Source organism: Ranitomeya variabilis, chromosome 4 (assembly GCF_051348905.1).
Source record: "Ranitomeya variabilis isolate aRanVar5 chromosome 4, aRanVar5.hap1, whole genome shotgun sequence".
Lineage (NCBI taxonomy): Eukaryota > Metazoa > Chordata > Amphibia > Anura > Dendrobatidae > Ranitomeya > Ranitomeya variabilis.
This window is the reverse complement of record NC_135235.1, coordinates 609,731,352-609,745,528: the sequence shown is the minus strand read 5'-3', so window position 1 is coordinate 609,745,528 and position 14,177 is coordinate 609,731,352. Positions and strand designations below refer to the sequence as shown.

The window sequence follows — 14,177 nt, the reverse complement described above, 5'->3', positions numbered from 1 at the left end:
TGACCCTGACACAGGGTCAACAAGGTCTTTTCTACATGATCCACTGAATTAGGTTCATCATACAATAACCCTAGCGCCTGAAAAAAGGTGTCTACATTAAGCAAGGCCGGATTCCCAGATTCCAGGGAAAATGCCCAATCCTGAGGATCACCACGCAGCAAAGAGATGACAATTTTAACTTGCTGAATGGGATCACCAGAGGAACGAGGTTTCAGAGCAAAAAACAGTTTGCAGTTATTTTTAAAGCTCAAAAACTTGGACCTGTCCCCAAAAAACAAATCAGGAATTGGAATTCTAGGCTCTAAAACCGGAGTCTGGACAATATAATCGGAAATACCCTGTACTCTTGCAGCAAGTTGATCCACACGAGAAGCCAATCCCTGAACATCCATGCCAGCGCCAAACTCCTGAACCACCCAGAGATTAAGAGGGAGGAGAAGACAAAATAGACTACAGAAAAAAAATGGCTCAGCACTTTTCTTCCCTTCTTTTGAGATGCATTTAACTCATTGTGGGCCAGTTGTACTGTTATGATCTGGTGGCCTAGGAGCAGCATGAGACGTGCTCTGGAGAAGGTGGTACCTATACTGACCGCAGACCCTGAACTTAACACCGCAACTAGAAGTAGCCGTGGGATGTTCCTGTCACTCCCTAGACACCTCATCACAGCCTGAGGACTAATTACCCCTAAAGAAAGAAACGGGAAAACTATCTTGCCTCAGAGAAAATCCCCAAAGGATAGACAGCCCCCCACAAATATTGACTGTGAGAGGAGAGGGAAATTACATACGCAGACTGAAAACAGAATTTAGCAAAGGAGGCCACGCTAGCTAAAAAGAAAGGACAGGACAGAGTACTGTGCGGTCAGTATTAAAATACTACAAAATATCCACCACAGAGAATACAAAATCTCCACACCTAACTAAAGGCATGGAGGGTAACTCTGCATCTCCAGAGCTTCCAGCTTGGCTGAATAAATCCTTACACAGACAAAGCTGGACAAGAAAAAACATAGAAATGCACTGAGCTATAAGGTCCACAGCATGTGGACTGCAAAAACAAAGCCAGGACTTATCTTTGATGATTTGGACAGTATAGCAGGAGAAACCAAGCAGAGATGTGAATCCTCCAAAAACCATGGACAACTGGCACTGACTAAAGGATCTAGCCAGATTAAATAGCCCAGTCAGAATTGGTAGTAAGTGAAAGCACCTGATGACTGCTGAGATCCAAAGGAGCAGCAGTACCACTTACAACCACCGGAGGGAGCCCAAGAGCAGAATTCACAACAGTCGAGTTTGGAGAGCCCCTGATGTGTCTAAACAGTGGAAACCCCCAATTCTATATCCAACCCTAAACCCAACACACCCCTTACCCTAATCCCAGCCCAACCACACTTCTAACCCAACCACACTTCTAACCCGAACACACCCCTAACCCTAATCCTAAACTTAACCACACCCCTAACCCTGACACACCCTTATCGCTAATCCCAACCCTAACCCTAATCCCAACCGTAAATGTAATCCAAACCCTAACCCCAAATTTAGCCCCAACCTTAACCCTAACATTAGCCCCAACCCTACCCCTAATGGGAAAATGGAAATAAATAAAATTTTTATGTTTTATTATTTTTCCCTAACTAAGGGGGTGATAAAGGGGGGCTTGATTTACAATTTATAGCCGGTTTTTATAGTGGGTTTTTATGTTTGGCAGCTGTCACACACTAAAAGACGCTTTTTATAGCAAAAAATAGTTTTTGCATCACATTTTGAGAACTATAGTTTTTCCATATTTTGGCCCACAGAGTCATGTGAGGTCTTGTTTTTTGCGAGACAAGTTGACGTTTTTATTGGTACCATTTTTGGGCACATGACATTTTTTTATCGCATTTTATTCCGATTTTTGTGAGGCAGAATGAACAAAAAAATAACAATTCATGAATTTCTTTTTTTGGGGGGGCGTTTATACTGTTCAGCATGTGGTAAAATTGATAAAGCAGTTTTATTCTTCGGGTCAGTACGATGACAATGATACCTCATTTATATATTTTTTCATGTTTGGCTCTATTATGCAATAAAAACTATTTTATATAACAAAGAATTATTTTTGCATCGCTTTATTCTGAGAGCTATAACTTTTTTATTTTTCTGGTGATGGAGCTGTATGGGGGCTTATTTATTGCGAGACAAGATGACGTTTTCAGCGGTATCACGTTTATTTATATTCGTCTTTTTGATTTGGCGGTATGATGATAAAGCATTTTGTTTGCTTTTTTTTTCAATGGTGTTCACTGTTCACTAAAGGGCTAACTAATGGGACAGTTATATAGGTCGGGTCGTTACGGATGCAGCAATGCTAAATACAGTATGTGTACTTTTATTGTTTAGATTTTTTTAAATTCAAAAATGTATTTAGTGATAGAATAAATATTGATTTTTTAAAATTATTTTTTAAAAATATTTTTATAGTTATTTAAAAAAAATGTTTAAATTCATTCTTACTTTTACACTGTGTCCCACTATGGGACACTCATTGTGTGCAAGCTGATCGCTTCTATAGCATGCAGATCTGCATGCTATAGAAGCTGCCGGTGCTGCAGTCCCTGCACACTGACCTTAGAGACTTCCTGACATGCACTGTGTATGACAGGAAGTCTCTCAGCTCTTGTAACCCGGATGTCATCATGACGACATCGGGTTACCATGGGAGCGATCGGAACCCCACAGCATTCCGCGGGGCTGTTAGCCCCTCTGCTGGCTCCGATACACTGAAATCATGTTTGATCGCAGTGTTCCGGGGGTTAAATTGCCGTAAGCACTTTTTGCCCTTACTAATTTGGCACTTAGTAACGGCACTTAGTAATGAGTGTCAGCGCTGTTGATCGCATTGGACATACTATTCTGTCCATGGGTATTAAGTCTCAGGTCACATGGACGGAATAGTACGTCCAATGCCAGAAAGGGGTTAAATATGAGTGTCTAAGCAAAGGGTCTGAATACTTATAACCATGTGATATTTCAGTTTTTCTTTTTTAATAAATTTGCAAAAATATCTACATTTCTGTTGTTTTCAGTCAAGATAAGGTGCAGAGTGTACATTAATGCAACTTAATTAAGTATTTGATCACCTACCAACCAGCAAGAAATCTGGCTCTCACAGACCTGTTAATTTTTTGTTAAGAAGCCCTCCTACTCTGCATTCATTACCTGTATTAATTGCACCTATTTGAATTTGTTATCCGTATAAAAGACACACACTCACATCACACTCTAACCTCTCTACCATGGCCAAGACCAAATAGTTGTCTAAGGACACCAGGGACAAAATTGTAGACCTGTACAAGGCTGGGATGGGCTACAGGACAATAGGAAAGAGGCTTGGTGAGAAGGCAGCAACTGTTGGCACAATTATTAGAAATTGGAAGAAACACAAGATGATTGTCAATCTTGCTTCCATGCAAGATCTCGCCTCGTGGGGTAAGGATGATTCTGAGAAAGATCATGAATCAGCCCAGAACTACATGTGAGGACCTGGTCAATGACCTGAAGAGAGCTGAGATTACAGTATCAAACATTACCGCTAGTAACACACTACGCTTATGTGGATTAAAATCCTGCATGACACACAACCTTTTATTATCAACTCCACTCACTGTGTTTGGAGGAAGAAGAAGGATGAGTACAACCACAAGAACACTGTCTCAACTGTGAAGCATGGTGGAGGAAACAGCATACTTTGGGGGTGCTTTTCTGCAAAGGGGATAGGGCAACTGCATCATATTGAAGGGAGGATGGATGGGGTAATGTATGGTGAGATTTTGGCTAACAACCTCCTTCTCTCAGTAAGAGCATTGAAGATGGCCGTGGCTGGGTCTTCCAGCATGACAATGACCCGAAACACACAGGACAACTAAGCAGTGGCTCTGTAATAAGCATTTCAAGGTCCTGGCGTGGCCTAGATCTCAACCCAATAGAAAATTTTGGAGGGAGCTGAAACTCAATGTTGCCCAGAGACAGCCCTGAAACCTGAAAGATCTGGGGAAGACCCGTATGGAGGTGTGGGACAAAATCCCTGCTGCAGTGTGTGCAAACTTGGTCAAGAACTACAGAAAATGTCTGACCCCTGTAATTGCAAACAAATATTAAGTTCTGTTTTTCTATTATATCAAATACTTATTTAATGCAATAAAATGCAAATTAATTACCATATATACTCGAGTATAAGCCGACTCGAGTATAAGCCGACCCCCCTAATTTTGCCACAAAAAACTGGGAAAACTTAATGACTCGAGTATAAGCCTAGGGTGGGAAATGCAGCAGCTACTGGTAAATTTCAAAAGTAAAAATAGATACCAATGAAAGTAAAATTAATTGAGACATCAGTAGGTTAAGTGTTTTTGAATATCCATATTGAATCAGGAGACCCATATAATGCTCCATAAAGTTTATGATGGCCCCATAAGATGCTCCATAGTAAAATATGCCCCATATAATCCTGCATAAAGGTTAATAATGGCCCTATATGATGCTCCATAGACACATTTGCCCAATATAATGCTGCACAAATGTTGATTATGGCCCATAAGATGCTCCATAAAGATATTTGCCCCATATCGTGCTGCACAAACCTTGATTACGGCCCCATAAGATGCTCCATACAGACACTTGCCCCATATAATGCTCCACAAACGTTAATTATGGTCCCATAAGATGCTCCATAAAGATATTTGCCCCGTATAGTTCTGCACAAACGTTATGGCCCCATAAGATACTCCATACAGACATTTGCCCCATATAATGCTGCACAAACGTTAATTATGACCCCATAAGATGCTCCATAAAGATATGTGCCCCATATAGTGCTGCACAAACATTGATTATGGCCACATACAGACACTTGCCTCATTATTGTGCTGCACAAACGTTATGGCCCCATAAGATGCTCCATACAGACACTTGCCCCATTTGCTGTTGCTGCTATAAAAAAAAAAAATAATCACATTCTCACCTCTCCGTCGCTCAGGCCCCCGGCACTTTCAATATTCACCTGACTTCGCTCCGGTGCCGCTCCATCTTGAGCATCTTCTACACTGATGTTCAGGCAGAGGGCGCGCACTAACCACGTCACGCGCCCTCTGACCTGAGCATCACTGCAGAAGACGCTGAAGATGGAGCGGCGCCCAGAATGGGGAGCAGGTGAATATCATGCAGCACTGCGCTCCCCTCCCCATTATACTCACCTGCTTCTGGCATGGTGCAGTCCCTCGTTCCCCGGCGCCGCAGCTTCTTCCTGTACTGAGTGGTCACAGTTACCGCTCGTTACAGTAATGAATATGTGACTCCACCCCTATGGAAGGTGAAGCCGCATATTCAATACTGTAATGAGCGGTACCATGTGACCGCTCAGTACAGGAAGAAGCTGGGGTGCTGGGGAGCCAGGGACCTGCAAGGACCGCGCCAGGAGCAGGTGAGTATAATTGGACAGCCCCCGCTCCCCCTCCCCTGCCGACCCCTGGGTATGACTTGAGTATAAAACTACTTTCACACTTCCGTCTTCTGGGCTCCGTCGCAATCCGTCAATATGGCCAAAAAATGGATCCTGCAAATGTGCCCGCAGGATCCGTTTTTTTGCCATACACTTTAATGGACGACGGATTGTGACAGATGGCCACACATCGCATCCGTCGTGCGACGGATGTGTCGTGTTTTAGCGGTTCGTTTTGACGAAAAAACGTTCAATGTAACGTTTTTTCGCCTGTCAAATCCGCCAGTTCCGACCACGCATGCGCAGCCGGAACTCCGCCCCCTCCACTCCGGAACTCTCAATGGGCAGCGGATGCATTGAAAACTGCATCCGCTGCCCACGTTGTACTAAATTTATCACAATGTCCGTCGGTATGTCGGGCCGACGGTTTACGACGGCCCCGTACCAACGGATGTGTGAAAGTAGCTTAAGCCGAGAGGGGGACTTTCAGCCCAAAAAAATGGGCTGAAAATCTCGGCTTATACTCTAGTATATACGGTATGTAAAAATCATACAATGTGATTTTTTTTTAACCCCTTCATGACCCAGCCTATTTTGGCCTTAATGACCTTGCCGTTTTTTGCAATTCTGACCAGTGTCCCTTTATGAGGTAATAACTCAGGAACGCTTCAACGGATCCTAGCGATTCTGAGATTGTTTTTTCGTGACATATTGGGCTTCATGTTAGTGGTAAATTTAGGTCGATAATTTCTGAGTTTATTTGTGAAAAAAACGGAAATTTGGCGAAAATTTTGAAAATTTCGCAATTTTCACATTTTGAATTTTTATTCTGTTAAACCAGAGAGTTATGTGATACAAAATAGTTAATAAATAACATTTCCCACATGTCTACTTTACATCAGCACAATTTTGGAAACAAATTTTTTTTTTGCTAGGAAGTTATAAGGGTTAAAATTTGACCAGTGATTTCTCATTTTTACAACAAAATTTACAAAACCATTTTTTTTAGGGACCACCTCACATTTGAAGTCAGTTTGAGGGTTCTATATGGCTGAAAATACCCCAAAGTGACACCATTCTAAAAACTGCACCCCTCAAGGTGCTCAAAACCACATTCAAGAAGTTTATTAACCCTTCAGGTGTTTCACAGCAGCAGAAGCAACATGGAAGGAAAAAATGAACATTTAACTTTTTAGTCACAAAAATGATCTTTTAGCAACATTTTTTTTATTTTCCCAAGGGTAAAAGGAAAAACTGGACCACGAACGATGTTGTCCAATTTGTCCTGAGTACGCTGATACCTCATATGTGGGGGTAAACCACTGTTTGGGCATACGGCAGGGCTTGGAAGGAAAGGAGCGCCATTTGACTTTTTGAATGAAAAATTGGCTCCAATCTTTAGCGGACACCATGTCGCGTTTGGAGAGCCCCCGTGTGCCTAAACATTGGAGCTCCCCCACAAGTGACCCCATTTTGGAAACTAGACCCCCCAAGGAACTTATCTAGAAGCATAGTGAGCACTTTAAACCCCCAGGTGCTTCACAAATTGATCCGTAAAAATTAAACAGTACTTTTTTTTCACAAAAAAATTATTTTAGCCTCAATTTTTTCATTTTCACATGGGCAACAGGATAAAATGGATCCTAAAATTTGTTGGACAATTTCTCCTGAGTACACTGATACCTCACATGTGGGGGTAAACCACTGTTTGGGCACATGGTAAGGCTCGGAAGGGAAGGAGCGCCATTTGACTTTTTGAATGAAAAATGATCTCCATCGCTAGCAGAGACCATGTCACGTTTGGAGAGCCCCCGTGTGCCTAAACATTGGAGCGCTCCCACAAGTGACCCCATTTTGGAAAGTAGACCCCCCAAGGAACTTATCTAGAAGCATAGTGAGCACTTTAAACTCTCAGGTGCTTCACAAATTGATCCGTAAAAATTAAAAAGTACTTTTTTTTCACACAAAATTTCTTTTAGCCTCAATTTTTTCATTTTCACATGGGCAACAGGATAAAATGGATCCTAAAATTTGTTGGGCAATTTCTGCTGAGTATGTTGATACCTCATATATGGGGGTAAACCACTGTTTGGGTGCACGGCAAGGCTCGGAAGGGGAGGCGTGCCATTTGACTTTTTGAATGGAAAATTAGCTCCAATCGTTAGCGAACACCATGTCGCGTTTGGAGAGCCCCTGTGTGCCTAAACATTGGAGCTCCCCTACACGTGACCCCATTTTGGAAACTAGACCCCCCAAGGAACTTATCTAGATGCATAGTGAGCACTTATAACCCCCAGGTGCTTCACAGAAGTTTATAACGCAGAGCCGTGAAAATAAAAAAATAATTTTTCTTTCCTCAAAAATGAGTTTTAGCCCAGGATTTTTTAATTTTCCAAGGGTAATAGGAGAAATTGGACCCCAAATGTTGTTGTCCAGTTTGTCCTGAGTACGATGATACCCCATATGTGGGGGTAAACCACTGTTTGGGCACACGGCAGGGCTCGGAAGGGAAGGCACGCCATTTGGCTTTTTGAATGGAAAATTAGCTCCAATCATTAGCGGACACCATGTCACGTTTGGAGAGCCCCTGTGTGCCTAAACATTGGAGCTCCCTAACAAGTGACCCCATTTTGGAAACTAGACCTCCCAAGGAACTAATCTAGATGTGTGGTGAGCACTTTGAACCCCCAAGTGCTTCTCAGAAGTTTATAACACAGAGCCGTGAAAATAATAAATGTGTTTCCTTTCCTCAAAAATATTTTTTTAGCCCAGAATTTTTTATTTTTGCAAGGGTAACAGGAGAAATTGGACCCCAAAAGTTGTTGTCCAGTTTCTCCTGAGTACGCTGATACCCCATATGTGGGGGTAAACCACTTGGGCACATGCCGGGGCTCGGAAGGGAAGTAGTGACGTTTTGGAATGCAGACTTTTATGGAATGGTCTGCTGGCGTCACGTTGCATTTGCAGAGCCCCTGATGTGCCTAAACAGTAGAAACACCCCACAAGTGACCCCATTTTGGAAACTAGACCCCCCAAGGAACTTATCTAGATGTGTGATGAGCACATTCAACCCCCAAGTGCTTCACAGAAGTTTACAACGCAGAGCCGTGAAAATAAAAAATCATTTTTCTTTCCTCAAAAAAGATGTTTTAGCAAGCAATTTTTTATTTTCACAAGGGTAACAGGAGAAATTGGGCCCCAATGTTTGTTGCCCAGTTTGTTGTGAGTACAGTGATACCCCATATGTGGGGGTAAACCACTGTTTGGGCGCACGTCAGGGCTCGGAAGGGAAGTAGTGACATTTGAAATGCAGACTTTGATGGAATGGTCTGCGGGCGTCACGTTGCATTTGCAGAGCCCCTGATGTGCCTAAACAGTAGAAACACCCCACAAGTGACCCCATTTTGGAAACTAGACCCCCCAAGGAACTTATCTAGATGTGTGATGAGCACATTCAACCCCCAAGTGCTTCACAGAAGTTTACAACGCAGAGCCGTGAAAATAAAAAATCATTTTTCTTTCCTCAAAAAAGATGTTTTAGCAAGCAATTTTTTATTTTCACAAGGGTAACAGGAGAAATTGGGCCCCAATGTTTGTTGCCCAGTTTGTTGTGAGTACAGTGATACCCCATATGTGGGGGTAAACCACTGTTTGGGCGCACGTCAGGGCTTGGAAGGGAAGTAGTGACATTTGAAATGCAGACTTTGATGGAATGGTCTGCGGGCATCACGTTGCATTTGCAGAGCCCCTGATGTGCCTAAACAGTAGAAACACCCCACAAGTGACCCCATTTTGGAAACTAGACCCCCCAAGGAACTTATCTAGATGTGTGATGAGCACATTCAACCCCCAAGTGCTTCACAGAAGTTTACAACGCAGAGCCGTGAAAATAAAAAATCATTTTTCTTTCCTCAAAAAAGATGTTTTAGCAAGCAATTTTTTATTTTCACAAGGGTAACAGGAGAAATTGGGCCCCAATGTTTGTTGCCCAGTTTGTTGTGAGTACAGTGATACCCCATATGTGGGGGTAAACCACTGTTTGGGCGCACGTCAGGGCTCGGAAGGGAAGTAGTGACATTTGAAATGCAGACTTTGATGGAATGGTCTGCGGGCGTCACGTTGCATTTGCAGAGCCCCTGATGTGCCTAAACAGTAGAAACACCCCACAAGTGACCCCATTTTGGAAACTAGACCCCCCAAGGAACTTATCTAGATGTGTGATGAGCACATTCAACCCCCAAGTGCTTCACAGAAGTTTACAACGCAGAGCCGTGAAAATAAAAAATCATTTTTCTTTCCTCAAAAAAGATGTTTTAGCAAGCAATTTTTTATTTTCACAAGGGTAACAGGAGAAATTGGGCCCCAATGTTTGTTGCCCAGTTTGTTGTGAGTACAGTGATACCCCATATGTGGGGGTAAACCACTGTTTGGGCGCACGTCAGGGCTCGGAAGGGAAGTAGTGACATTTGAAATGCAGACTTTGATGGAATGGTCTGCGGGCGTCACGTTGCATTTGCAGAGCCCCTGATGTGCCTAAACAGTAGAAACACCCCACAAGTGACCCCATTTTGGAAACTAGACCCCCCAAGGAACTTATCTAGATGTGTGATGAGCACATTCAACCCCCAAGTGCTTCACAGAAGTTTACAACGCAGAGCCGTGAAAATAAAAAATCATTTTTCTTTCCTCAAAAAAGATGTTTTAGCAAGCAATTTTTTATTTTCACAAGGGTAACAGGAGAAATTGGGCCCCAATGTTTGTTGCCCAGTTTGTTGTGAGTACAGTGATACCCCATATGTGGGGGTAAACCACTGTTTGGGCGCACGTCAGGGCTCGGAAGGGAAGTAGTGACATTTGAAATGCAGACTTTGATGGAATGGTCTGCGGGCGTCACGTTGCATTTGCAGAGCCCCTGATGTGCCTAAACAGTAGAAACACCCCACAAGTGACCCCATTTTGGAAACTAGACCCCCCAAGGAACTTATCTAGATGTGTGATGAGCACGTTCAACCTCCAAGTGCTTCACAGAAGTTTACAACGCAGAGCCGTGAAAATAAAAAATAATTCATCTTTCCTCAAAAATTATGTCTTAGCAAGTAATTTTTTATTTTTGCAAGGGTAACAGGAGAAATTGGACCCCAACAGTTGTTGCCCAGTTTGTCCTGAGTACGCTGGTACCCCAAATGTGGGGGTAAACCACTGTTTGGGCACACGTCGGGGCTTGGAAGGGAGGGAGCACCATTTGACTTTTTGAATGCAAGATTGGCTGGAATCAATGGTGGCGCCATGTTGCGTTTGGAGACCCCTGATGTGCCCTAACAGTGGAAACCCCTCATTTCTAACTTCAACACTAACCCCAACACACCCCTAATCCTAATCCCAACTGTAGCCATAACCCTAATCCCAACCCTAACCCCAACACACCCCTAACCACAACCCTAACCCCAACACACCCGTAACCCTAATTCCAACCCTAGCCCTAATTCCAACCCTAACCCTAAGGGTATGTGCCCACGTAGCGGATTCGTGTGAGATTTTTCCGCACGACTTTTGAAAAATCTGCAAGTAAAAGGCACTGCGTTTTACCTGCGGATTTACAGCAGATTTCCAGTGTTTTTTTGTGCGGATTTCACCTGCGGATTCCTATTGAGGAACAGGTGTAAAACGCTGCGGAATCCGCACAAAGAATTGACATGCTGTGGAAAATACAACGCAGCGTTTCTGCACGGAATTTTCCGCACCATGGGCACAGCGGATTTGGTTTTCCATAGGTGTACACGGTACTGTAAACCTGATGGAAAACTGCTACGAATTCGCAGCGGCCAATCCGCTGCGGATCCGCGGCCGATCCGCCGCGGATCCGCTGCGGATCCGCCGCCGATCCGCTGCAGATCCGCGGCCGATCCGCTGCGGATCCGCTGCCAAATCCGCACATGCCATAACCCTAACCCTACCCGTAACCCTAACCCTAGTTCTAACCCTAACCCTAGTTCTAACCCTAACCACAGTGGGGAAAAAAAAATAAAATATATTTTCTTTATTTTATTATTGTCCCTATCTATGGGGGTGATAAAGGGGGGGGGTTATTTATTATTTTTTTTATTTTGATCGCTGTGGTAGAACCTACCACAGCGATCAAAATGTACCTGTAAGGAATCTGCCGGCCGGCGGGCGTACTGAGCATGCGCCCGCCATTTTGGAAGATGGCGGCGCCCAGCGAGGAGGCGGCCGGACACCGGGAGGATCGGTAAGTATGAAGGGGTGGTGGGGGGGTGGATCTGAGCACAGGGGGGGTGATCGGAGGACGGGGGGAGCGGACAGCAGGACGGGGGAGCCGGCAGGCGGACGGAGGGGACCGGACCCCATAACGGAGCGGTGGGGGGGCGATCGGTGGGGTGGGGGGTGGTCACTTCAGGTTTTCCAGCCATGGCCGATGATATTGCAGCATCGGCCATGGCTGGATTGTAATATTTCACCTGTTTTTTAGGTGAAATATTACAAATCGCTCTGATTGGCAGTTTCACTTTCAACAGCCAATCAGAGCGATCGTAGCCACGGGGGGGTGAAGCCACCCCCCCTGGGCTGAAGCACCACTCCCCCTCTCCCTGCAGATCGGGTAAAATAGGAGTTAACCCCTTCACCCGATCTGCAGGGACGCGATCATTCCATGACGCCACATAGGCGTCATGGGTCGGATTGGCACGGGTTTTCATGACGCCTATGTGGCGTCATGGGTCGGGAAGGGGTTAAAGATTTTGCCTCTCACAGTTGAAGTGTACCTGCGATAAAAATGACAGACCTTTCCATTTTTTGTAGGTAGGAAAATTTGCAAAATCGTCAGTGTATCAAATACTTTCCCCCCCTGTACTTATATTCACATTTATGCATATAGGGCTCTGGCAAAAATTAAGAGACAACTGCAAAATGTTCAGATTGTCTGATTTTGCTCTTTATAGGTATATTTTTGAGTAAAATTAAATTGTTCTTTTATTCTATAAACTTCTGACAACGTCTCAGAATTTCCAAGCAATAAATTTTGTATTTTTTTCTGAAAAAGAAAAATGGTCAAATTTTTTTTAAAAAAGTGCTTTCAGACCTCAAATAATGCAAAGAAAACAAGTTCAGAATCATTTATAAACAATACTAATGTTTTAACTCAGGAAGAGTTCAGAAATCAATATATTGTGGAATAACCATGATTTTTAATCACAGCTTTCATGCGTCTTGACATGCTTTCCTCCAGTCTTTCACACTGCTTCTGGAGCAAAAATGTAAGCAGTTCTTCTTTGTTTGACGGCTTGTGACTATCCATCATCCTCTTGATTACATTCCAGAGGTTTTCAATGGGGTTCAGGTCTGGAGATTGGGCTGCCCATGACAGTGTTTTAATGTTGTGGTCTGTTCATTTTTGCCAGAATTGTATTTATAGCCGGTGAAGGTAAAGAACCCACCTGTTTCTTATGTAACGCATAAAGTCAGGGTGTAGGATCTTAAAATGTTCTGTTGTCAGGTTCTTTCCAAAATAATTGGCAGGGCTATGGACATAAAGAAGAAGGGGGTTAAACTATGGCTATAATAAATGCCTGATGGGAGAAAGTCCCTATTCTTTTTTATCTTTTCTGCTATTTCTTCATTTTTAATAAATAACTACAGTAATAAAAAAGCAACTTTCAGTGAGGTTTAATTAGATTTAGTTGGTTTGCACCTTGGCCCAATGTCACTATAATTTTTTTAAATATCTTACTTGATATTAGGCTCCTCCTGCAGGATTTCACCTCTCGGGAGAATGATGACCCCCTTTTACCAATTCCTGAAAGTTCCACTCTTTATATAGTCAAATGGAGAGGTAATATCAACAGGAAGTTCTACAGCACTTTACAGACATCGGCACTGTCCTCATTGGGGCTCACAATATAAATTCACTATCAGTATGTCCTAGTGTGTTAGAAAGCCAGAAAACCCAGGAGAAACCCACGCAAATGCCTTGGTGGGATTTGAACCCAGGGCAGAGTAACGGTGCTAACCAATGAGCCACACAAAAGAATCAATCATGGCCACCTCTACATTGAGTTGTATAGACAGTGCAGGGAATACTATACTGGGGCATCTGGGCTCAACTTCTTTCTATGTCTGTGGTTTGGCATTGATATTGATGTCATTTTCAGCTTCTTTATTAGAAACAGTCATCAAGGTTGTCGCCAGACTGCACCAAAACTCAACATGTAACATCTTTTCTGAGCTAAAATTTTGTAATTAAAAGTTAGATTTTCCTACATGGTTACTAGAATAGAGTGACATGCCTGGGAAGATTTCAGGTCTGAAGTCTATACAGTTGTGTATGAATGCAGCTCTGGAGTATAACACAGACTGAAATTAAGGATAAGTAATGTGAAGCATTTAAAATATCTGTTCCACTTAACAGATAATCCAGTTTTACATAATTGAAATTACTTACTCTTTTCCTTTGTCTCTTCCTTTATCAATGATGGTGTTGGTGAGAGCTCCTAACACCATTAAATAGTCTCTGAGGTGACCTGGTAAAACGACATAGCGTGTTTCCTGTGGAAATGTAGGATTATAGTTAGGAACCTGATAATGATCAGGACAAAATACTAAGCTTACAACCTAATTTAGCTACACAGGCATTCATTAAGAGGTTCCTCTGGGGCAGGGCATGCGGAAAAGCACAA

At 43.2% G+C, this 14,177-nt stretch overlaps 1 protein-coding gene across 2 annotated transcripts in view; it reads right to left on the bottom strand.

Moving 5' to 3' along the window:
• The window catches only part of LOC143766024 (alpha-N-acetylgalactosaminide alpha-2,6-sialyltransferase 2-like), a 170,011-nt gene that overhangs the window by 24,244 nt on the left and 131,590 nt on the right, over positions 1-14,177 (bottom strand). The window contains exons 6-7 of one of the 2 annotated variants that reach the window (XM_077253354.1): positions 13,943-14,046; positions 12,939-13,022 (exon numbers count right to left, since the gene is read on the bottom strand). In XM_077253354.1, coding sequence (XP_077109469.1) covers positions 12,939-13,022; positions 13,943-14,046 — 188 coding nt within the window. The remainder of the gene's footprint in view (positions 1-12,938; positions 13,023-13,942; positions 14,047-14,177) is intronic. The other variant, XM_077253355.1, reaches the window with a different exon arrangement.